We start from the raw sequence: 26,332 nt of genomic DNA, 5'->3' as shown, positions 1-26,332 counted from the left end.
AACCTCTCCAGTATCTCTGCCAAGAAAACCCCAAATGGGGTCATGAAAAGTCAGACACGACTGAAAGGGCTTAGTGACAACAACAAAATAGAGAATAGGGGCAGGAATCCCAAGAATCCCTGAATCTCCCTAATCCCAGTGCCCTGTGTGTGCCCCATGCTCTGTTGCTTGTCCTCCTTGGTCTATCATAGAACCCCCACCTTTTTGGCATCTCATGACCCTGTTTTGAGGCAGGGTTGGGTTGGCCATGCCCATACTCCATATTTCCCAGGGTTAGGCTTTGGAGAGGGAGTCTGATGTGATGGACAGAGTCAGGAGGACTGGGTTACCATCTCACCTTATGCTTTTCTGCCTCGATAGTGGACTAAGTTATGTTACCTTTGTGGTCCTCAGTTTCTTGATCACAAATTGGGGATCATAACCCTTGTACTGAAGGAAAGTGTTCCCTAAACTTTTAGGCACTGCAGAAGTGTTAGTGGCTGCTATCATGGCACAACCCAATGGGTCGTGTCAAAAGTCTCTCCTATGGGGCGGCTAGGTGGCGCAGTAGATAAAGCACTGGCCCTGGATTCAGGAGTACCTGAGTTCAAATCCGGCCTCAGACATTTGACACTTACTAGCTGTGTGATCCTGGGCAAGTCACTTAACCCCCATTGCCCCACAAAAAAAAAAAAAAATCTCCTACGCTGCTTCTGGAACCCTTGAGGAAATCGCTTCATCTGGCATCCCACAGGCTGCTCGCTGGCTAATAGTGGATCAGTGCATGGTTCAGATGAAGGTTAACAAAATAGGCAGGTGAACCTCCTGGGGTGATGGTCCCAGGAAGGGATATTCTAGGGAAGAACTGGCAGGAGATTCCCTCAGATGAGGCCAAGCTTTATTTTGTGGCTCTGGTCCTGCTTTTTGCCTGAACGCTTTTTTTTGTTTGTTTTTGTTTTTATTGTTGTTATTTTTGTGGAGCAATGAGGGTTAAGTGACTTACCTAGAGTCACATAGCTAGTAAGTGTCAAGTGTCTGAGGCTGGATTTGAACTTAGGTCCTTCTGAATCCAGAGCTGGTGCTCTATCCATTACACTACCTAGCTGCCCCCTGCCTGAACGCTTTTCACCAAAGCCTATCTCATCATTTCTGTCACAGTTTTCCCAACAGGAAGAAAAGAGACAAAAGGCTGAGCGACTGCAGCAACAACAGAAGCACGAGGCCCAGATGAGAGACATGAATACCCAGTGTGAGAGCAACATGAGTGAACTCCAGCAGCTCCAGGTAAAGGCACCGGGCCCACAGATGGAGATCATCTTTGTTTTTGCCCTCTCAGCTCAGTGCATGGCTCATAATGGGCACCTAATAAATTCTTGTGGATGGGTTGGTTGGTAAGGAGTTGGCATGCTGGCTCAATTAGGGGTTACTAGAAATTGCCCTGGTGGCTTATAATACCCATCTCAGCGTAAAACCCCTTAGTCGTTTCACTGTTCTCACTTTTTTATATATTTTGTGCTTAAAATCTAGAGCAGATAGAGGCATATATTTCATTAGGTGTCCTTACTGTCACAAGACTGGTTCATAGTAGGGACTTCTTTTCATGGGGGGGTGGGGGAGTGGGCAGGAGACTTGTCTTTAAGTTCTGCTTGGTCCCAGAACACAAAACTAGTAGCAATGGGTGTGCAAAGAGGAGCATTTGGGCCATGGTAAGGGAAAGCTTTTGAACAATTGGAGCTCTCCAGAAGTGGAATGGGCTGTCTCAGGAGATGGCAGGCTCCCCCTCCCTGGTGGTTGTCAAACAAAGGTTGGTTGAAGACTTGTGGGGATGTTGCCCAGAACATTCTAGTTTAGAGATGGGTTGGACTACGTAGCCATTGAGGTTCTTTCCATCACTTAGATGCTGCAATAGGCCACTGCTGGTGACAGTACCAGGTCAGTGGTTTATTCCTGTGACTTTGGGGCATTTGGTCCCCTGGTTTTCAAACTTCCCTTGATTGCACTTTGTTGTAGAATGAAAAGTGTCACCTCTTGGTAGAGCATGAAACCCAGAAGTTGAAGGCCCTAGATGAGAACCATAACCAGAACCTGAAGGACTGGCGGGAAAAGCTTCGGCCACGGAAAAAGGTGAGGGGGCCACTCCAGGAGACAATCACATTGGATTCCAGGGAGTGCAGAATCTGTGGCATGATTTCATTGGTTCAAGTTCCTAAATCTTTACCTTTAACCTTGTAGGTCCTCCATTTTTGAACTCTGTTATACTTGTCAGGGGCAAATATATCTAATGAGAGGAGCCTATTTTTTTGGGGGGGGAATTTTTAAAAATTGGCTTTTGAAGTGAAGCTTCAATTGCTAACTAAGGAATAATTTAGAGGGTATCTATAGGATATGTTAAAAACGAATTCAGCCCCAGTCCTTTAAAATAGAACAGAAATATACCAGAATTAAAATTATACTTCTGAACAGTAAGCCCTGGTTACTTTATCATGCTAAAACTCGGAGGGTTTTCTGCTATGTGCTACATAGGGCTAGAATCAAGAGGTCATTTACACTATGCCTCACCCATGAAGAGCTGTGTTTCATCTTCTTCTCCTTCCCACTATGTTCTTTAAGTGTTTATTTATTTTAAACTTAAATACAAAATGAGAAGAAAAAAGAGAACATTTTCATGTACACAGCAGAACACAAAGAGAGGATTCAATATAAGACCATTTACTTCCATTTCAGTTTACTTAAAAAAACAAACTATGTAGTAAATACAACATGTTTTCAAAGCCACCTTGCTTTTCTGTACTTCCTTTTAAGTTTTCTTTTCTCTGCTGTGCACTTTTTTTTCCTCCCTCCCTCCCCACCCTGTCCTAGAGAAGGCTACAATTAAGCATGAATATATACACATAGATATATACATACTGTGAGAAACCGCATTTAAAAATTTCTGGGACTCAGTGTTGGAAAAGTATCAAAGGCCTTTATTTATACATTCGCTCATGAATGGGCCAACTCCCTAATGGAAATGGCGGATAGGTGGGACTCGGACCTTTTTATCTCTTAATGGGCTGGCTCCGCCCTTCTTCCTCAATTACAATCTTCAAGCCCAGACACTGTTGCCACATGCTAACCAACTGGAATGCAGTATAGTCAAAGGGGCAGCCCTCTAAACTCCTCCCTTCTTCCTCAATTACAATCTTCAAGCCAAGACACTGTCGCCAAATGCTAGCCAATCAGAATACAATATAGTCAAAGAGGCAGCCCTCTAAACTCTTCCCCCACATGACCAGCCCTGGGTCTCTTTCATCATGTGATCCTGATTGCCGGGGAGGGGGAGGAAAGGATCCATCAGCAAGCACCCTTCTCCCAGCTGAAATTCACTTTCCAGACATTCCCCAGACAACTTCAATCAGCTTTTGAGGGGGGCCCATATTTTTCTCACACATGCATAAAATATACATGCACATACATCTATAACAAAAATGTAAAACCATACATACTTCTAATTATGAGTTTATTCTCTGGAGGCAGATAGTATCTTCCTTCATAGGTCCAAGTCTTTCCATATTTTTCTTTCTTTCCTTTTTTTTTTTTGTGTGTGTGTGTGTGTGTGTGTGTGTGTGTGTGTGTGTGTGTGTGTGTGTGTGTGTGAGGCAATTGGGGTTAAGTGACTTGCCGAGGGTCACACAGCTAGTAAGTGTCAAGCATCTGAGGCTGGATTTGAACTCAGGTACTCCTGACTCCAGGGCTGGTGCTCTATCCACTGTGCCACTTAGCTGCCCCCATGTTTTTCTAAGATCAACTAGCTTGTCATCTCTTATAGTACAGTGGTGTTCCAATATAATCATATACCACAACTTGTTTAGCTATTCCCCAGCTGAAGAACATCTGTCATTTTAACTAATTTAGTAGGTGTAAGATGCTATCTTGAAGTTGTATTAGTTTGCATTTCTCTCATCAATAATTATGTAGAGCATTTTTTCACATGACCCCTTCCCACTGTTTCAGCCTAACTGGACCAGATGTACTAGCTTTCCTCATTCTTGTCCTGTACTTCATGTATTAGTATAAAGTTGTCCCCCATACCTGAAATTCATACCATCCTCATTTTTGTCTGTTAAAATCCTTCTTCGAGTCCCAACTCAGGTACCACCTCTACCATGAAGCTTTCCCTGATTGCTCCAGCTAAAATAGATCTCTCCCTCCTGTCTCTTTTGTATATGCTGGTTTCTTTGCCCCTATCACAATACCTTTATGTTCTCCCCCCACCCACTAGACCATAAGTGCCTTGGGGACAGGGACTCTGTTGCATCTCTAGTGTCTAGAACAATGCCTTGCTCATAGTAAACAATCAATGTTTGTTGAACTTGAATCTTGTTTAATAGATGCCAGTTCAGTATTCTCCATGCAATGTAAAATTTCCAAAGTAGAATCTTTAGCCTCCATGAGAGTGTACTCTAGTGATAGTCATGACTTAGAAAGTTCTTTCAGCTCCCTCATCTGTAAAATGGTAGCTACTTCACAGGATTGTTTTGAAGATCAAGTGAGATAATGAATGTTAAAGCTCATTGTAAACCTTAAAACACTAGGGATTTCTCAGCTCTGGAGACAGCCTTGTGTAATGAAGAAAATAGTGGGCTTAGAGTCTGTAGATGACCTCTTGCTGACATTTACTAGTTAAGTGGCCTCTTTCAATCTCACCTTCCTCATCTGCAAAATGAGGGTAATACCCGTATTATCTATTCCACAGGGTTGATTGTCATGAAAGACTCAAATGAAGTAACATACGTGAAGCGCTTTCCAAACTTTAAAGCTAGTAAATATAAATGTCAATTGGATGGGACCTACGATTGCATTAGAATAACAATAATAATAATTAGCATTTGTATAGTGCTATAATGTTGGCAAAGCACTTTGAAAATAGTATCTCATTTTATCCCTACAACAACCCTGGGAGGTAAATGCTATTGTCCCATTTTGCAAATTAGGAAACTGAGGCATAGAGGAGTTAAGTTACTTACCTAGGGTAACATAGCTATTGAATGTTTGAGGCTACATTTGAACTTGGGACTTCCCAACTCCAAGTCCAGTGCTCTAACCACTGTGCAATTCAGCTGTCTACCCCATAACAATGTAGATATGTATCTTATCTGAAAGAATTATGGAGGAGGGAGAAAGTAAGAAATTAAATGACCTATTTGAAGTCACAGCTAGGAGGTGTCCTAGGCAGGACTTGAACCCAGATTTTCCTGACATTGAGGCTGATTTTCTATCCAATATACCATGCTAACTTGTCAAATGTCAGCTTTACTATTAATAATGCCCAAAATAATTTTTTTCCTGCTGTACTTTAAGAATTTTAAAAAACTTTGTTCTCACTAGAAACAAAAAACAGTTGACCATCTCCACGTCTACAACCACCCTTCACATCCCTCCTTGAAATGTAGCAGGGATAACATCTTTTCCTGAACTAGTTAATCGATCCTCATTTCAGTATTCTGAACTAGTACTTACAGTCTATTGGACACAGAAACTTTTTTGTACTAGATGCTCAAAACAGAAACTCTAATTCCCATCCCCCACAATGAAATGATTGATTTCCCTGCCAGGGCACTCCTATGTACTTGCAGTATGTATGTATGCATGTATGGTCATGGCTTGCAAATTACTGTGAGTAGGGCACCATCATCAACTGCTTCTCCTGAGTGGTCAGACTGAATGTACACTGGGTTCCAGGTAAGTAAGCTGGGCAACATTGCTCATAATCAGGGGGTGAGGGTGCCTCTATTTGCCTAGTCCTGGCATGTATAATATTAGATTTCCTATGCTACTGTGACATTTGCAATTTAAACAGTTTTCATTTGTCATGTGGTCAAAATCTACTTGTGGAGAAGGTCAGTTTGAATTAGATAGAATTCTGGGTATTAAAAAAATACACTTGTATTACTTTTGAGTACATAGGCAACCCTTATGTTTTAAAAAAGAATTCAGTAAATTTTGGGGACATCTTTTGTGTTTATCTCACCTAAATTTCCCCTTTTCCCAGAGAGCCATCCCTTAGAAGAATTTTTTTTTGAAAGAAAACAAAATCAGCAAAACAGAACACATTAAACAACAACAACAACAACAAAATGTAATATGCAATGTTCCACCCCCATGGACCTTTTTCCTCTCACTCAGACCTACAAAGGAAGTGGGTGGTTGGGGGGGGGGGGCAAGTGTCTTCTAATATTTCATCTTGGGAGCCAGGCTTATTCTTTTTGTTTGTTTTTGTTGTTGTTGCTTTGTTTTTTGTTTTTGCGGGGCAATGGGGGTTAAGTAACTTGCCCAGGGTCACACAGCTAGTAAGTGTCAAGTGTCTGAGGCTGGATTTGAACTCAGGTCCTCCTGAATCCAGGGCCGCTGCTTTATCCACTGCACCACCTAGCTGCCCCTTATTCTTGATAATTTTACAACATTCAGCTTTGTTTTGTGTAGGGGTTCTTTCTATTTGTGTTACCATATGTATATTGTTTTCCTGGCTCTGTTTACTTCATTTTCCATCCGTGTGTCAGGCACTGGCCTAAGTGCCTGATACATGTAGAAAGAAAGATAGTTTCATGCCTTTGAGGAGCTTAACTTCTTTTTTTTATGTTTAGAATTTTTATTTTCTAAAATATGTAAAAACAAATTTTGACATCAATTTTTTAAAACTTTGTGTTCCAACTTCTCTTCCTCCCTCCCTCCCTTCCCACCCCCAGCCCTAAGAACTCAAGCAATTCAATATAAGTTATATATGAGTAGTCATGGAAAACATCTCTACATTAGATAGGTTGTGAGAGAAAACAATTAAAAACCAGACCTTCAGATGAAGGAATTGTCAAAGAAAAAAAAAATGTGTTTCAATCTGTTTTCAAATACCATCAGTTCTTTCTCTGTAGACGGATTGCAATTTTCATAAGTGCTTCAGGGTTATATTGGATCATTGCCTTGCTGAAAATAACAACATGCTTCCCAGCAGATCATCTTACAGTATTGCTGTTATTTTGTATACAGTACATTTCACTCTGCTTCCGTTTTTCATTTATCTATCTATCTATCTATCTATCTATCTATCTATCTATCTATCTATCTATCTATCTATCTATCTATCTATATCTATTTATTTATTGGGTGAGGCAACTGGGGTTAAGTGACTTCCCTAGGGTCACACAGCTAGTATTTGTTAAGTGTCTGAGGCTGGATTTGAACTCACGTCCTCCTGAATCCAGGGCTGGTGCTCTATCCACTGCGCCACCTAGCTGCCCCTCTGCTTCAGTTTATGTAGGTCTTTCCAGGCTTTTCTGATAGTATCCTGTTCATCATAACCTGTATATAGTACCTTAAACTTGACAAAGAATTTTCTTCACGATAGCCCAGCAAAATAAGTACCATACATTTTGCCATTATAGTCAATCATCATGACTATTTCCCTCCATCCTATTCCCTTCCCATGATATTTACTCTATTTTCTATCTTCTTTTACCCTATTCCTCCTCAAAAGTGTTTTACTTCTGACTGTCCCCTCCCCAGCTCTGCCCTCCCTTCTTTTACCCTTTCCTCTTTATCCTCTTCCACTCCTACTTTCCTGTAGGGTTAAATAGATTACTCCTCCCAGTTGGGTGTGTATGTTATCCCTAAGGAGCTGCCTGGCCGCTAGATGGTGCAGTGGATAGAACACTGGCCCTGGATTCAGGAGGCCCTGAGTTCAAATCTGACCTCAGACAGACACTTACTAGCTGTGTGACCCTGGGCAAGTCACTTAACCCCAATTGCCTCACCAAAAAAAAAAAAAAAACGTTGTTGCCTTTTTAATAGATTGCAGTTATTTCCCTTGAACATCCTTCTACTCAAACCCTTTTTTTTTTTTTTTTAGTGAGGCAATTGGGGTTAAGTGACTTGCCCAGGGTCACACAGCTAGTAAGTGTTAAGTGTCTGAGGCTGGATTTGAACCCAGGTACTCCTGACTCCAGGGCCGGTGCTCTATCCACTGTGCCACCTAGCTGCCCCAAAACCCTTTCTTTTTAACAATGAAAAATATTTAAGCAAAATCAAATACAGTCATCATTTCTGACAGTCACTTCAGACCCATAGTCCAAACCTGTCTACTGAGAGAAAGAAATTGAATTTCATGATCAGTTCTCTAGGACTGAGATTTATTGAGTGAGTGAATGAATGAATGAATGAATGAATGAAGCATTCTCTGTTTCCTAAGTACAAAACACTGTGTTAAGCTTTGGGGATATGAATAAAATAGGAAGACAATCCCTGCTCTAATGGGGGAGACAACACACGTAGAAGGTTTCAGGTGCAAGTCTGATGGAGAAGTCCCATGGTCCTTAGGGTACAGAAGCAAAGCCAATCATAAGACCTCTTCTTTAATGTCATCTCCACTAACAAAATCATATCAGATTCTGATACTGAATCATTTGACAGTGGCAAGGAATTTGGTGACAAAAAATTTCTCTTTTGGGTCCTCCAGAGGATTGGCTGTAGAACCTGCAGGAGCATTGTTGTCACTGTATAATTTCATTCATTACAATTCATCAGTCTGGTAGCTTTTTAATTCTGTTATTATTTCTTGTATGCCTTAGTGCACACAGTTCTCACGGTTCTTCTTCATAGAAGTCTCCAGTATTTCCCTGAATTCCTCATATTTGCTGTTCCTATGGTATAATAACATTTGGTACAATTTGTTCAGTCATTTCCCCAGTTCATGGGCACCCATTTTGTAAAGCCAGTGAGATGTTTTTTCCTCTTAAGTAGGTTAATCACTGCTGCTGTCATCTTGTTTCTACTGGCTCTTTGCTCAGCGAATGCCCATATATGATCAGGACAGCAAAGGTCAGCACAAGCCCAGTTAGCCGTTCGTCTGAACTACCATCAATTTTAAATTAGTGGAATCTAAAGTTATGAAGTTATACCCTACTTCATATATTTTTCCATAACATACCCAGGTGTTTTGTTATAGGCTAGGAAAGGATTGGGTTCACAAATGAATGTGTATTTCCATAGTATCTTAGTCTTGTCTTGAGATAGAGAAAATTAAATAGAATCAAACTCGACTGAAAGAATGAGATCAAACGGAGTGATTTTTCTGTTAACAGAACTGCTTTTCAAAGTTGAGAAAGCTTTAGAGCAGCCGGAGAATGAGCCAAGAAAAAGAAGCAAATGTAATATAGGCCAAATCCCAACAAATCCTGCATGAATCTAGGCCCCAGTCAGTGGTCCCCTAGATTCAAGGAGTGTTCAATACAATGAAAGGCCTATTCAAGGCTGAACTTGGACACCCCTGAAGGTCACAATGATGGGATTTGACCTGGACAATTAAAACTGCTTATTCCCCAGGCAGACTAGTTTTTTATTGTTACTTTAAGTCTGCTGACTTTTTCCCTCTCTTAGTGGACAAATCTCTTCTGATTTTCCTCCCCATGTTTTTCTTGACTCATTTGCCTGTTTTAATACCGACAGTTTTACATTTTCTTCGAGCTTCCTGGCAATCCCTGCCCAAGCTTTAGCCTGTGGTTCCCTTTAAATTGCTGCCTAGATCTGGCACAGGGAAGGAAGCACTGTTTATACTATGTCAGGTCAGCAATGGAAAAGGAAATGGGAAAGACATAGTTATGTGACTTGTGAATGAGGCCAAAGAGGGGAATACCCTGATAAAAGCTTTTTGGGTTCTGGCAGGAGCCCCAGGGCTTTGAAACATTCACCTCCGCAAAGGCTGTGTAAACTCTGGCTTTGGCACTGCTTTAAGATATTGTTGGGGAAGTGCTTCTTGGGTGTTCACTCATTCATTCATTCAACAAACATTTAATACCTTTATTTTTTTCCAAGGCCCTGGAGGATGACCTGAATCAGAAGAAACGTGAGCAGGAGATGTTCTTCAAATTGAGTGAAGAGGCCGAATGCCCGAATCCCAACTCACCGAACAAACCTGCCAAATTTTTCCCATACAACTCCTCGGAAGCTTCCTAAAGTACAACTGGTATGAGGCAGAAGGCTTCCAAACAGCAGACAGGCCTCTTCATCCTTCTTGTTCTCTTTGGACAAGTAACTCAGGGCCTATACCATCCATTGCTTCTAGAATGCCAACTTAACTTTAGAACTCTGAACTATGCTGCCTCAGCTGTGCTAAGAATGCCATCTACGGTTCCTGATTTTTCTCTGTCATAGCATGGAAGAATTTTGCGTGTGTCTTTACCTTATTCTGTGTCACCCTTTGCCATCTGATACTCCCAAAGCATTTATTTACTTTACCTGAAGACCCAAGTCATCTTCATTTTGGTTATTGGTGGGATTGAAGGCTCAGAGAAGGGATAAATAATGTATGGATTAGAATTCCCTTCCTGTTGAACAGAAGGTAGTAATTTTGCTTACTAGAGGGAGACTAATTTTGCTTTTGACTGGAGTGTTAGATATGATGTGTCCTGTTGGGTCTAACACTTTGAGCATGGATGTTGCTTCTTTCCTGCTGAAATTCTAGGTGACCTCTTTTTGGGGGGGGGGGCAATGGGGGTTAAGTGACTTGCCCAGGGTCACACAGCTAGTAAGTGTCAAGTGTGTGAGGCCAGCTTTGAACTCAGGTACTCCTGAATCCAGAGCCAGTGGTTTATCCACTATGCCACCTAGCTGCCCCTAGGTGATCTCTTTTTTCAGTTGTTCCATCCTTTTTTTTTTTTTTTCCCCCACGTCCTGTATTGTGTTTGAAGAGGAGTCTCAAAAAGAAATCATCCGTCTGTACCAGTGATTTTTGGAGCTGAACAAAGCCTAGGGTGTAGCCAAAGCGGGATTTCTCTTACTTTGTATCTTTGTAATGCTTCATAATCAATTACTCTGACTTCTTTTCACTTTGCAGGTGGGTGGAGGGAGGGGGAAAATGCCTTTGTTCATATTCAGAAAGGGAGAAGAGTCTGCCTGAAGTTTTCACCACATTATGCTTGAGTGTTTTATGCCATTTTGTTCTTTGTATATGTGGATTTGTGCCATCCCCAATATAGGCTGGGACTGCTGCTGTAACTGGCCTTTTCTGAGCAGGAAGATTTTGCATGCACCCGAATGTGTTGTCACCTAAGATCACAAATTATTTGCTGTTAAGCAGATTTTAGATAAGAAACCAATAAGAAAAAAGCTGCCTATTGGCATTATAGGTAGCAGAGGAAGAAAAAGGGATGTGTTTTACCACAGTGCAGTTTTCAAGTATACACCAAACCAGTACCAGTAAACGTTTAATACTGTGATGTACTTTTACCAGCATCCCACCTGAATGTGGTCATGGGCAAGATACAAGGCTTTCTTATTGTGCCAATGTTGTTTTGTTTTTTGTTTTTGGTGAGGCAGTTGGGGTTAAGTGACTTGCCTAGGGTCACACAGCTAGTAAGTGTTAAGTGTCTGAGGCTGGATTTGAACTCAGGCCCCCATGACTCCAAGGCCGGTGCTCTATCCACTGCGCCACCTAGCTTCCCCTGTGCCAATGTTTTGACACCACCAGCTAACACTGCTAGTTCAAAATGCCATCAGTGCCTAGGGCAGCTGGCAAACTCCCCAACTTTTCTTTCTGGGAAGAAAGCAGTGTGAGACACCAAGATAACTGGGATTATGAAGCCAAAGCTTCAGCTGAAATAATTTTGCAGCATCCAGTTCTACTTCCATTTATTAGATACATTTCTTCCCACTTGCTTTCTGCCTATGACATTATCTTTTGAGCCACGAGACACTTTTAAAGCTTTAGCTCTGAGTCACAAATGTATCTTTTATACTGGTCCTCAGATTCTGATCATCAGAGAATTCAATCTAAATAGGAAAAAAGAGAGTAGCTATAACTGTGCTCAAATGATTGCCTGAGAAATTCTCCCTTTTGCTCTCATCATCTTTTAAATTTTCAACACTGAAACAAAATAATTTGAGGGGGTAAGTTCATAGGAAATATATGGGCATATTATAGTCTGGTCATCCATTCTTCAGTACATCTAGTAATATAGAAATCAATATTGTATTAATTAAATAATTAGTAATGAATGACTATTAATATTAATAGTCCAGAAGACTACTTTGTTTTGGCTCAGACTTAACACTTTACATTTTAAAACAAACACTGGCCATGCTGATTGTGACTGAATGGGGTAGGGTTAGGGATGAGGGATGAGGATGGGGTGGGGAAGAACATAAAACCACTCAATTTTGATTGAGCTTTTTGGGATGTTGGTTTTTTTCTTGATATGTAAAGCAGATATCCAGTGAAGATACTTTGTAGGAAGACATTAGCTTAATCATAATATTCATGCTCTAAGGTGAACATTTGTTTCTTTGACAATTGGCCTAAATATAATTTTCAGGCATCAGTGATAAATGTGTTTAGAGTTAAATCAGTGCTTTGGGGGAAGGCCCTCTATCATGCTCCAACATAATACATCACTTTCCCTTGTTTCATTAGGGTCCATAGTAATTGCATAGCTGTTAGGAAGATTTTGAAGGGGCAGTATGAAAAAAAGAATATAAATTCACTTCAACCAAATGATGCCAACTTCAATGAAAGATCAGGCAGATGTGGCTTGGTTCTTTGTTTACAATTTTTCATTTTGTGATTATGAATGTGTGGTGAAGCCAAAAGTAAATTGCTAACTTAATGACTTGAGTGAGAAATCCTTCATTTGGTTTTTCTTTTTTCTTTTGGAGAGAAACTCAATGTAGTTGCTTCAGAATTGCTTGTGTCCCCTAATTCTTGTGCCTTTCTCGTGTGCTCTGATTAGCTTTCACAGCATTATAGTTGTACCAACTCATAGTTGTGATCTCTCAGAAAGCAGGCAAGCACAGTACTGAGCAGTTTTTTATTTAAAAACAAAACCCAAACAGAAATGTTTCCCTATTTTTTAGTTAATCTTTATAAAAGTAAGTGAAACTAACTTATTTTCTCTTTTTAAGAGAGAGAGAAGTTATTTTTATGTAGTTCCAATACTTTATTCAAAGCTGTTTTGTAAAGTGTTTTCCATGGAATAAATCATGGTTATGTAAATAAGCTTCTAATAAAGTAACAAGATGAAAAACTATGTTTTGGGATATTCTTTATAGAACCTGAATATAAGAAATGCACAGAGTCACCTTTACCTACAGGCTCTATTTTAACAGATGTTTTTCAACTTGCACCTTAAACTTTCTCTGCCCTAATGCCTCCGCCAGCAAAGTAAAGATCTAGTGTCTAGGTTCCATTATAGAAGAAGGAATTCTCACCTGTCCTTGTACTCATATGACAGAACTAAGATCAATATATAGAAACTGAAGAGAGACCTATTTAGGTTAAATATAATGAAAAACTTGCCAACAATTAGAAGCATCCAAAAGTGAAATGGCCTAACTCAGAAATCAATGGGTCTTTCCTGACGGTTCCTGAGCACAGGTTGTCAACTGTGTCATGAAGGAAATTCTGGTTTAGGTAGTTGGGATTGGAGGGTCTCTGAGGTCACTTTTAGCTCATGGACTGTGTGCTTGTGGGCTTTCCCTATTATGCTGGTGTTTGGTTTTTCTGATATATTTCATCAAGCAAATCAAGAAGTAAAAACCAAAAGCAAACCCTATTTGAGACACTTTGCAGTTAAGTACTATCTTTTTTTTTTTTCCCCCCAGGGCAATGGGGGTTAAGTGACTTGCCCAGGGTCACACAGCTAGTAAGTGTCAAGTGTCTGAGGCCGGATTTGAACTCAGGTACTCCTGAATCCAGGGCTGGTGCTTTATCCACTGTGCCACCTAGCCACCCCTTTAAGTACTATCTTTAAATGGGAAAGGAAGAGGGATAAGAGAGTCTGTGACTTCGATTTCCTTCGCATTTGCCAAGGTCAATCCCCTAATACAAATATTGAAATTAAATATCAATTTACGAAGTTCCGCCACCAGATGGCAATGGAGAATCATTGTGAGGATTCTATATAGGCCAGAGACCACTAGGTGGCGGTGAGTATGTAGAGTCTCTTTGCTTTGCTGGTTAGTGACCTGGGAGCTAAAGACCAGCTCAGCTTTGCTGGTAAGGCAAAAACCTTAATCAGACTGCAAAGAATGCAAAGGGTTTCCCCAAGATGGCAAACCTAGACACCTCAGCATGGTGTGTACGTCATGAAGTGAAGGACTGAAAGTTTTAATGGTAATGACTGTATAAATGTCATGAGAAATCAAAAAGGGATCGGGCAACCCCTTGGCAATCAAGCTTTTCCTAAGCTTGTGCCATGCAGCTGTGGATTCGTTATGCAAACAAATGTGCCTCTTAGCAGAATGCAGGCTTCTTGGGATATAAGGGCTTGACAGAACAGGTGCTTCACAAGTGGATGTTGGATTAGATTTGGTTGGATGAAGAAATCTAACAGTCATTGAATCATACTGAATTTCATACTACATGGAATCCATAGGTTCTGCTTTAGGAGAATCATTTCACTTCAAACAGTCACTAATCATTGATTAACTTACATTCTATCATTCTAAGGACAGTAATTAACAGTTTTGTATCCAGACCCTTTCCTAATCTTTAATCTCTCCCTATTAGCCTTTTTACCTGCAGTTTGAGGCAGCTAGGTGGTGCAGAGGATAGAGCACTGGCTCTGAAGTTGGGAGGACCTGAGTTCAGATCTCATTTCAGATACTAGCTGTGTGACCTTAACAAGTCACTTAACCCCATTTGCCTTAAACATCTGGGGCCATCTCTAGTTGTCCTGACATATATTTTGTCACTGGACCCAGATGGCTCTGGAGGAGAGAGCGAGGTTGGTGACCTTGCACAGCCCTCCCTCACTTAAATCTAGTTCACTGCAGGTCATGACATCACTCTGATCTTTGAGAATGAAGGACAAATAACAACAAATATGACTAGGCCTAACCTAGTTTCAAACATCTTCACTTGATCCTACCATCTCCTCAAGACCTTGCCCTCTATATCTCTTCTTTCGAATAGCCAAAGTCCTGGAAAAAGCCTTCTACAAGCCATTTTCTTTATTCTCTCTCTGCCCCCCTTTCCCCACTCCCTTTTGCTTTTCAATCCTTTGCAATTGGAATCTAACTTCACCACTCAACTGAAACTGCTCTCTTCAAGGTCACCAATGATCTCTAAATGACTAAATCTAACGACATACTCTCAGATCTCCCTCATTCTTCTTGACCTCTACTACCCATTCCTTTCTCTGAATACTCTTCCCTTCCTGAGTTTTCATGACACAGCTTTCCTAGATCTCCTCCTAACCTTTAGTCTGGACATTCCCAGGGTACTGGACCAAAAAGTACCCTTAATTCGAAGTCCAAGAACTTTTTTTTTTTTGGTGAGGCAATTGGGGTTAAGTGACTTGCCCAGGGTAACACAGCTAGTAAGTGTTAAGTATCTGAAGTCAAATTTGAACTCAGGTCCTCCTGAATCCAGGGCTGGTGCCCCGAGGGGCAAGGTGGCTCAGTAGATAGAGCACCAGCCCTGGATTCAGGAGGACCTGAGTTCAAATTTGACCTCAGACACTTAACACTTACTAGCTGTGTTACCCTGGGCAAGTCACTTAACCCCAATTGCCTCACCAAAAAAAGAAAGAAAGAAACATTTTGGTAGCTATTTTTAATAAGGTCAAGATGCATTTATTAAGTGCCTACTAGTGCCAGGCATTGTGCTAAGCCCTGGGGTTGCAAAGACAAAAACCAAAAAAATCCCCAAAACCGAAACCCTAGTCCCAGTTCTCAGGGAACTCAGTCAAAGAGACAGAAAACATGCAAACAAGATATATGACTGAATAAACTGGAGATAATCAACAGAGGGAAGGCCCTAGCATTAGGGAGGATTAGGAAAGGTTTCTTGTAGAAGGTAGGATTTTAGCTGGGATTGAAGAAACCTAGTGAAGCCAGGAGGTAGAGCTGAGGAGGGGCTGGGCAGCCAGTCAGTGAAAATGTGAAGAGTTTGGAGAATGAATGTCACGTGAGAGAAACAGCAAGGAAGACTGTCAGTCACTTGATAAAGGAAGGGGGGGGCAGGTTGGGAGGCAGGCAGGTTTAAGATTTGGGAAGGTGGAGGGGCAGCTAGATGGCGCAGTGGTTAAAGCACGGGCCCTGGAGTCAGGAGTACCTGAGTTCAAATCTGGCCTCAGACACTTGACACTTACTAGCTGTGTGACCCTGGGCAAGTCACTTAACCCCTGCAAAAAAAAAACCCAAAACAAAAAACAACAACAAAAGATTTGGGAAGGTGGGAGGCCAGGTTATGAAGGGCTGTGAATGCCAGAGGATTTTATAATGATCAGGGAGGTGATAGGGAGCCACTGGAGTTTACTGAGTGGGGAAGAGGAGGGTGACATGGTCAGACCTGCATTTAAGATCACTTTGATAACAACGTAATAGGGACTAGAGTTGGGAGAGACTTGGGGCAGGCCGACCAATCAGCAGGCTACGGCAAGATGGTGGCAGTGTCAGAGAGAAGGGGGCATATTGGAGAGATGTTACTATTATGGGGGTAATAGGAGGAGTTTGGGAAAGGGGTAGGGGTTTGGGATAGGGGTTCTTAGGAATTCTCTTTAAAGAATTACACCTGGGGGCAGCTACACATCTCACCTCAGACACTTGACACTTACTAGCTGTGTGACCCTGGGCAAGTCACTTAACCCCAATTGCCCCGCAAAAAAAACCAAAAACCAAAACAAACAAAAATAATTGCAGCCTCTTGCACACAAATCCAATTAGAATAAAATAATAGTTTATTTAGGGATAGGGAAAGGAAACCAAGAGAGAAATCCTTGTACTTCTCATGGGGAGAAGGTATGGCAGAGTGTGGCTCTAAGATACCTATCTCGAGCAGGAGACAGGCAGATACTTTTATAGGGACTGATGGGGGTATCATCTGACTGTGGAAAGTTCCCTTTTTGGGGGAGGACCATCCCTCACTGGTGGTGGCTGGGGGGATTGGGTGAGGGGGTGGCTGCGGATCTCTCAAGTCATCTCTCTCCTCCTCACACCACAAAGGAGCCACACCTAATCTTATTTCCCCAGGGGTGGGGGAGACTGGAATGAAAGGTGGTGGTCCTGGAGTGAGCTCAGTCCTGATCTGTTGCCACAATCTCTTTAGGTGTTTCGGTCCTCTGGTTTAGTTTCTCAAGATTTTTTTATTTACCCCAGAGAACTCCTGGGGTGTTAGGCCCATAACATTACAAAAGACAACGTTGATAAGTCTTGGCAATAGATTGGGTATGGGGGTGAGAATAAGAACTCAAGGATAACACTTGAACTGATGCTTTGGGGACTGGGAAGATGATAGTGCTTTTAATAGTAATAAGAAAGTTAGGAAGAGAGGAGGGGATTGTGGGGTGGTAGAAGATAATGAATTTAGTTTTAGAAATGTAAAATCAATATGTCTACAGGACTTCCAATTTAAGATGTTGGAGATCTGGAAGATGAGACTGGAGATCAGGAAAGAAGTTAGGACTGGATCTGAAAACCAGCAGAAATGATTACTGAAACTACAGGAGTTGAAGAGATCACTAAGTGAAACAGCACTGAGGCAAGAAAAGGCCTCATGACCACACCCAAGGGTAGTTCTAACAGTTTTACTCCGAAGAAAAGTGATAGTGAAACTATCCCATTTGGTTTTCATATTAAATGAGAACATTATCTCGATTCACTCTAACTATCCAAACCCAGTTTGAACTGGCTCCTTCAATCAGATTGGACCCCCACTCCAACCAATTTGTATAAAAGGGAGTAGTTTCAGAATTGGGAGTGGGGAAAGAGCTACTGGGTTCAAGAAGTTGGAGGAGCAAAGGGAAAAGCAGTGGAAGGAAGAGAAGAAAGTATTCAGGAGAGTTGCATCTCAGAGAAGAGGACCCAAGATGAGTCAAGTCCCCATAAAAGGTCAGTTCTATAGAAACTATAATATAATCTGTTTCCTCCTGCAAAGGTCTCCAATAAAATGAACTTTGTCTCAACCACTAGAGGTCAAGTTGTAAATATAACAGGGTGTTACATTTATAACTATGTATTTTATTTTATGCATTTAAAAGTATTCTGAGAGTGGGTCAGTAGGCTCCGTTTTTCTGTCAAAGGGTCCATGACACAAAAAAGGCTAAGAATTCTTGGAGTAGCTGATGATTTCAAAGGTCACTTCTAGAGCTCTAAAGCTAGGAGGTAGGGAAGAGCGCCTAAATTACTTTTTGTATTTATGACAAAAAAATTTCTGTGTTCATATCCTGGCGCCACTTGGGCTGGAGAACAGAATGTACTCGGGCCCCTTCCACCTATTTATTAACACTTTGGCATTCAGTGACCTTCGATATCCCATGAAGAAGAGCCCATACCTCCGGGTTCTCTCCTTCCTACCTCCTACCAAAGACCCAACACCTTCCCTAGCGTCAAAGCTCGGCCCCACATACTCCAGAAACTACCTCCTCCCTTTTCCTCCTTTCCCCCACCTTGCTGTTTGTTACCCTGAGCCCTCATCACGCCCATAGGACCCCAGACCCCTCCAACAAAACAAAGCCTATAACCCAACCCTTCCTCCTTCGTGACCTGACTCGCTCCTGGGATTCCCCCAGACGCCAATCTGGGTCGCCCCTTAAACTCAGTGGCCAAGCCTCGGAGCGCCGCGGAGAGTCGAGACAGATCGCGCAAGTGCGGAAACTAGCCGCACGCGCAGGGCCTTACTGACTGTTAAGTCGCCTTGGAGTTTCCGCTCCAGTCTTAGGACTACGGTTTCCGACAGTCATCAAGGCACGGCACCAAAGTAGTTTCAGGGAAGCGCGCCGGAAGCACCGAAACCTACAAGGCCCGACCGCTGAGGTCTATGGGATATGTAGTTCATGAGCGCCTCAGTAACTCTGCTCAGGAATCCCTATTTCCCTCAAACTGTAGCAGCCTTAAATCCCGGAGGACAGAGCCCAATTTAGGACATTATCTGGAAGCTCAGGCTTAGGATGCATTCACAGGCAAAGGGATAAATCTAGAGCCAGGATTTCGGTCCCAGGAAGATCTGTGGCGGACTGGCCGCCCAGCTCGGCATGCCCTGTTGTTGCACGCGGGGCTTCCTGGGAGCTGTAGTCCCCGGGTTGCGTTACGGCGTTGGCGGAGGGGAGGGAGGAGCTGCCGGCGGCCCGGGCGGGCGGGCAGCTAGAGAGGGTGCGATCGCCGCTGCCGCCGCCGCCGCCGCCGCCACCACCACCGCAGCCGCCGCCGCCGCCAGCTTCAGGGCCGTTCGCCGCTGCGGGGAGCGAGAGGCGGAGGCGGGGCCGGTGCCGCAATGGAGCCCGACTCGGTGATCGAGGACAAGACCATCGAGCTCATGGTGAGTGCGGCCCCGCCGGACCCTCGGCCCCGGGCCTGCCCAGCGCGATCGGAGGGCCCGAACCCTCCCACATCCCCGATTCCTCCTCCCCTCCCCCAGCACCCCCCCTCCCCCGGACGGAGGCCTGTCCTGCCCCTCTCTCCCACTTCCCACTCGCTTCTTCCCTGGGTCTGGTCTTTTCCTCCCTCCCCCTTCCCCTTCTGCCTCGCTGACCCGATTCGGGGGACCCCCCCCCTTCTAGTCCCCACGCCTGCTCCGGAGGACCCGATGCTCTCCCTTGGCTGGATCTGCCCCTTGGTCCCTGACCCCGACCTGCAGTCCCGGTGATCTCCCCTCCCCTCCCTGCCCCCAATCTCCCCCCCCCCAGTTTACCCCCGCTAGGCAAACACAGGTCCCCAACACCCCAAAGCATCTCCTTCCCGCTCCTTTTCCCGCAAATTCATCCTCCCTGATCCACTGAGTCTGGAGCCTTAGGCCTCTCCGCCCGGTCTGAGCGAGCCTCCACTCTTCCCCTCGCCCCTGCCCCAGCTGCATTTCTCCTACCCCCCTCCCCCCTTTCCCTCCAGGCTGAGAGAGGTAGGAGAGAATGGAATAGGAGGGTCAGGGAAGCCCCAGTCGCCATTGCTTCTCATCCTCCTCTTCCTCAAACCTCTGAGGCCTCTGCACCCACTTTCTCCTCCCTCCCCCATCACCTTTTAAGTAACTAAGCCCCCCTCCCCCACTACCCGAGTATGAGAGCAGAGCCTGTAAATGCTCCGGATAATCGGATGTGTGTATTCAGGGAGCTCGGTTTTCAGGGAGTGACTGATTTATAGCCCCGGATCTCCCGGGCTTCTCTGGTGACTGGATTATTGGGGTTGATCCGGACAAAGGGCTTCTGACATTCTGCGGAAATCCCAGCAGCTGCTTCACGCTGGAGGGCTCCTAGGATTCTCTGAGGATACAGTATTTTAGCCAAAAAGAAGAGTAGGTGTTCACTGAATTTTTTTGTGTTTGTAAGGACAGTGAAGCACTGGTAGGCCCTTAGTACCTTCCAACTATTCTGCAAAAGCCAGAGGCTATGACTAATTGATGGGGTAATCAACCTTGTATTAGAAACCAGTGTAGGGGGTTGGTTAAGGAGCGAGCTCCAGGCCTGGGAGGGGGGAGGTGGATTTGGAACCAAAACAAGTCTTTGTAGAAATGGGTGACAGGATGGTATAAGGAAAAGTAACAGTAGTAGAAGTGAGGAGGCATTTAAGATTTCTGATTTCTCCCAAGATGACTGACTGAAATAAATAAATAAATATGGCAGGTAGTACCTGCCAATTTCAGTCGCTGAGGAAATCAATCATACGGAGTAGGCTGGGTGTGTAGCTTAGTAGTAGCACATGCTGGGAGCATTTGAAGGCTAGGTTTTCTAGTCTGTTAGCTTCTCTCCCGGCACTTTGGTACAGAAACCTTGATGGTTTCTTTGTATCTAGCCTAACAGTAACAAGTTTTCCTCTGAGTTGGAAGAAAGGAGGGAAAAAGATCCGTTGTCAACATATCAGAAGACTTTCATAGTCAGATTTTTCTCTAACTCATGAATGCCTACCGAGTCAAAGATTCCACTAGGTAGGGTCAGTGACATCAGAGCCACTTCCACATTTAATGCTATAAATAATAAATGGTGACTACTCTGAATGCCCTTTGGATAGCTACCCAGTTTCTGTAGATGATGATATCTTAAGAGCAGAGCCACATGTTTTTAAAAAATGGAAGTACAGTAGCTTAAATTAAAAAGTTAGCTTAATATTTACTGACTTTTTGCCTTATCTTGATAACTAAACTTAGTGCTTTGAACACTAGAACCAGAGCATTTTCCCCTAAACGTTTTCAAAGATTCTTCAGTTTATTTGTGGCTTAAAAAAACACATCGATCATTTATTGAAATAACTTTTCTTCCTTTTTAGCGGTATTTTCCAGGTAGTTTTATTCTATTTAGGCATTTGATACACACTTACAATGTTCTGGCAAAAGATACTGAAACAAGGACTACCACTCAGATATACTTAAACAGTATAAACACATTTAAGAGGACTGAAGTCTAAATTTTTAAGCTAGAATTCTTCATATTGAAACATTGTGAAACAAATGTGGTTTGATTAGGCTGATGAGCTACATCTCTTGGTAGCTGAATATTTTTCTTTCCGGGGCAATGAGGGTTAAGTGACTTGCCCAGGGTCACACAGCTAGTGTCAAGTGTCTGAGGCCAGATTGGAACTCAGGGCCTCCTGAATCCAGGGCCGGCGCTTTATCCACTTCGCCACCTAGCTGCCCCATGCTCATTTTTAAAAAACTGAAAATCATCAGTTTCCCAAATTACTTGATCAAGTATAAATGAAGATCAACTTCTTTATGGTCAAATGATTTTTGAAATCTCAAAGCCTAAAATTTTAATCTCCCAAGGTTCAAACTTCAAACCACAGGAGTTTTTGACTAATGTGACAGTGCTTGTCTCTGCTCTTAGCACCACTGCTCAGCCTTCTAAAGCTAATTTTTAAAAAAGCAAGTTCTTTACCAGATGTGCAACACATCTGGATATTCATGGAACATGTTTAATGACTAAAGAACCTTTAGGGGTGGTGGTGGTGGGGAGATAGGATAGAAGCTTCATTTAAGGACTTTGCTGTTCTTTGTGGCATAAACCAGTTAAGACTATTAACTTTTCCTCAAAGCCTTTATATACTTGTATTGGTATAGTAGGCAGGCAGTATTTAAAGTTGAGTGATCTACTGATAAATAGGTTAGAAATGATATCTAGTGGATCTTTTATGAGACTTTTCTTTGGTTTATATTGGGGCAGCATCCTCTTTCTGTAGATGAACCGATCTTTTACACCGGTTTTTAAATTCTTTAATGGATAAGGAAGATCGAGGGCAACTACTGTGATAGTCAAAAAGCCCAAAGCAGGAAACATACATTTTATTATTCCACTTAAATAGTCAAATACTTTTGTAATTGTAAAGTTTGTTCCATTATTTGGATTAACTAGGCCTAAAGTGTATGCTCTGCAAATAAAACATCAGCACTTATTTGATTTGCTGGAATCTATGTTCCTTTATATTGTTCTTTCAGCTTTTTCTCTTTTTTCCTTCTTTCCTCTTTTTGGCAATTTGTACTACTCTTACCCCCCCCCCCCCCAATTAAGCTAGTCTTTATTCCAGAAATCAAGCACCTTGCCAGAAGTTCTCCCCTCCTCCCCATAAGTGTACTGTATCTCACACATAGGAGGTATGTAATAATATTCAATAAATTCAATTGAATTAATAATCCAGTCTGTAGATATAGTTTCCCCTTTGGGCTAACAGTTATTTCCTTTGTAATTCTTCTTAACTCTCAGTTTAGGTTTACCCTTGGGACAATCACTATTGTTAACTAGCTGACTAAATCCAGAGTTTAGTAAAAATCTTTATTGAGGATATGGAGCTGTGTTTTGCAAATGCCAGTGGTGAGTAACTAACTCCCTTGGCTCTTGAAGCAGTCTGGAGATAATCAGGTAACTCCTAGACACCACATAGTGATTAATTGGTCTGGTATTTTAGAGTTAAATTTTTTCTTTACCTGTATTAACACTAGCTTATTGATTGGAGAAAAGCTGTTATGCCCAGTTGCTGAATCATTGGGACGATATGGGAATGTCTATAAAAAAGTTAGCTGTTAGGGAAATTTCTTTGAGTCAGATACTCACATTGGATATCACAGGGGCAGATTTAAAGTTGTGGTGGTGGTGGTGGGGGGAGGCAGCATACATATTGTCACATATTTGTTTTCTTTTGGCTTCCAGTTATGAATTGCATTTCAGCCAAGCATGACTAATACGCCACAATGGGTACTGTGCAGGTTGAAGAGAAAGACAACCTTGTATTGAGGGTAGCAGAGATTGGTGGAAGGCTGGAGGAGTCGGGATTTGAGAGCTTTTTTCCCCCATACCGTGTATAATGTATCTTTTGTTGTTGACTGATTGTGCTCTGGACAAAGTGACCCCTGGGCAACTCTTTTCTTGGTCTCTCAGTCTCACCTTTCTTAGCTTTAAATGAGCCTGCTTACTTCCTGGAGTTTCTTTTTAAGGATGAATGGGATAATATATGTAAAATACCTGGAGCCTTTTAAAAGGTCATGGTTAGAGTCAGTGTATTCCAAATCTTTTTCAAAGTGGAAGGTGCTGAGAGGATGAAGGAAACTTTCCTGTGTGAATTTATGGGCATTTTCTTCTTTTTGGTAACTTTTCTCTTGTGACAATATATGTGAAGCACTTTACAAATATACCCTATACTATATAGGGTTACCCTACACTATACCCTCTTAACTGTTCTAAGTGGTGGTGGGCTGGGAGATATATATATATATATTAAAGCCTAAATATATAATATATATAATCCCCCCCAAGGAAGTTAGTTTAGTTGAGGGCTTACCTTTTACGAAGACGTTGTCCTTATCTTATATACCAAGTAACATGCAGCACAAATTAAACATGTGAATCCACATTGCAAATGAAAAATGACATGGAAGCTCTATTTAAATACAGAAGCCATATTGTGCAGTGGAAAGAGACCTGGATTTGGAGTCCAAGAACCTGGGTGTGAATATGGAGACATCAATTTCTTATAAGCTGTTTGAGTTTGGGCCAGTCAGTCTTATCAGTAAAACAACTGGGATATAGTAGATACTCTATCATACTCTAAAAGATCCCTTCTAGCTCTAAACCTATAATCTGTGAACATTGACTAGACTCACATATAAGAATGAAGCTAAGCATGTTTCTTTCTTTTTTTTTTTTTTAATTTGCGGGGCAATGAGGGTTAAGTAAGTGACTTACCCAGGGTCACACAGCTAGTGTCAAGTATCTGGGGTCAGATTTGAACTCAGGTCCTCCTGAATCCAGGGCCAGTGCTTTATCCACTGCACTACCTACCCCAGCATGTTTCTTTTGTATTCTTGGTTACTCTTAGTTTTTTAAAGGAGTTATTCTGAAGCTAACAGGGATGGACATTGACATATACAAAGAACAGAAAAGCCACTTGTATGTGAAACCACTAATCTCTATCATGTACATCTTGTACTTTGTGGGAAGGGGGACTTTGAGAGACCCTCTAATTCCCATGGTACACTTATCTGACAATGAACCTGGGAGTCAAAGGTGAGGCCTCTGGGATGAATGTATGTATATGCACATAGTGGTGTTGGGTCTCCTTCTCCTTAATTGTTTGTATCCTGCTTCCTGAGCTACAGTACAGGAGAAAAATCCAGCCGGTTGCAAAGTTTTCCTATTCAACAGAACATCTGCCCACTGCTGAATAGAGAGAGCTCTTCGCCGTAGGTTAAAGGACTCCACAAAACCTCTAAACCCTCTAATGAGAGCTAAGCATGACTATAGAAACTCCAGTAATCATTTTGTTGCTGTCTAAACCTAAGGGAGAAAAGGGTGCTGGATAGTGTGTGTATAGGAAGGGAATAAGCATTTCTATAGAGCCTACTATGTGTCAGGCATGCTAAGTGCTTTGCAAACATGTCATTTGAGCCTATGGTTCCAATATCTTCTGTTAACATTTCCTTGATTTTTTTTTTCCCACTGGTGAAGGTACTGTTTTCATTGTGTTTTCTTGCTACCTTTGCTGCAAGTGACCTCTTCCTCTTCAGAATTTATGTGTTTGACTTTGCGCATATTCTGCCTGTATTATAGCTGTGTTCCCTTATCAGATTGTAAGTTCTTAGGGCCAGGAATTGTATGTATTCTAATCATTTTGTATTCCTTACTGTAAGTGCACTCATTAACTATTGTTGAATTAATGAATGACTTACTTCTTTTCAGTGGAACCTTTTAATATTCTTCCAGGATACCACTGTGAGGTGGAGGGAATTTAGTACTTTCCCTCCCTCCATTCTAAACCATAATACTATGTATATGAACACCCATAGCTAGATAATGTATATATGGACACTTGGCGGTATGTAAAAATCCATTTATATAAGTTTTGGAAAATAGGTGACAACAGGAAAATTCAGACCAAGAATTATGAATTCTGGGAAGAATCTGTTCCCTGGGATGACTATTATGAATGTGTCAGATTGCTGGTCTCTGACCCTGGAACAGCTATACCTACGTATTCATAGGTCTTGTAGAACTCACCACCATTAATTAGTACTGTGTCCTAGAGTCCTAACCATTGTGCTTAATTGATCTAGACTTGAAGTAATAAGTACTCTAAGAGAAAGTGACCAAACAATTGTTTCTTACCCTTTTGGGGGGAATTTTAGGAATGTCTTCACATTCTTTATTCTTTTTTCCCTTTTTTTTTTTTGGTGGGGGCAGTGAGGGTTAAGTGACTTGCTTTCACACAGCTAGTAAGTGTCAAGTGTCTGAGGTTAGATTTGAACATAGGTCCTCCTGAATCCAGGGCCGATGCTTTATCCACTGTGCCACCTAACTGCCCTAGTGTATATACTTCATTATGTTGACCTAGTGTAATTTCAGACCAAATGGATTCTAAATTTTGAAAATCTGACTATTTTGGCGAACTGGTGAGCAATAACACCAAAAGGAAGAAACCTGTTGCTCAAGGGGGAAAATCATGTTTCCTTATGTTAAGTTTCTGATCACTGTAATTGCTTAACAGGAAGTTTGTCTATATAGGCAAATGACAGATGTACCAGGAAGACCTGACAATCCAGTTGGTTGTCCTTAGCTTAAACCTTATTATTGTTTTAGTGAAACCTGAAGGTTTCAGTTTCCTGGATTGCTAAAGTTCTTATAAAAGGAAACATCTCAGACTTAGTCAACTTTGATTGAATGGACACTATATTTAAAATTCTATTCTAGGAACACTGAGGAATTCACAAGAAAAGCAGAGAAAATAAGATCCCATTCTTTGGGTTAATCATCATTTAGAAGAAAAGACAGAATTTTTATAACAAAGTTTTCAATTAATTTTCCCATGGGGGAAAAATATCAAGCAGGGGCCACCCACAGGGCTCCCCCTCCCCATGAAAAAAAGCAATTTAAGGAGTTTAAGAAACTTTTGAGGGAGAAACATAAAATTTACTTAATTGACA

The 26,332-nt window shown here is 42.1% G+C and overlaps 2 protein-coding genes across 9 annotated transcripts in view; both read left to right on the top strand.

Moving 5' to 3' along the window:
• Positions 1–10,467, top strand: part of STK10 (serine/threonine kinase 10) — a 137,299-nt gene extending 126,832 nt beyond the window's left edge. Inside the window, exons 17-19 of the mRNA XM_043990207.1 lie at positions 1,138–1,263; positions 1,990–2,103; positions 9,820–10,467. Coding sequence (XP_043846142.1) covers positions 1,138–1,263; positions 1,990–2,103; positions 9,820–9,960 — 381 coding nt within the window. The 3' untranslated portion in view covers positions 9,961–10,467. The remainder of the gene's footprint in view (positions 1–1,137; positions 1,264–1,989; positions 2,104–9,819) is intronic.
• An 8,649-nt stretch (positions 10,468–19,116) lies between these two features.
• FBXW11 (F-box and WD repeat domain containing 11) overlaps positions 19,117–26,332 on the top strand; it is a 97,216-nt gene continuing 90,000 nt past the window's right edge. For 4 of the 8 annotated variants that reach the window (XR_006354882.1, XM_043985692.1, XM_043985690.1 and 1 more), the window contains exon 1: positions 19,117–19,258. Coding sequence is in view for 2 of the 8 variants with exons in the window: in XM_043985688.1 (XP_043841623.1) it covers positions 19,214–19,258 (45 nt within the window). In the remaining 6 variants the exon portion in view is untranslated. The remainder of the gene's footprint in view (positions 19,259–26,332) is intronic. The other 4 variants (XM_043985693.1, XM_043985688.1, XM_043985687.1 and 1 more) reach the window with 2 other exon arrangements.

The sequence above is a fragment of the Dromiciops gliroides genome, chromosome 2 (genome assembly GCF_019393635.1).
Source record: "Dromiciops gliroides isolate mDroGli1 chromosome 2, mDroGli1.pri, whole genome shotgun sequence".
NCBI lineage: Eukaryota > Metazoa > Chordata > Mammalia > Microbiotheria > Microbiotheriidae > Dromiciops > Dromiciops gliroides.
Note: the sequence above shows the minus strand (reverse complement) of the source record. Positions and strands in the feature narration are given on the sequence as shown.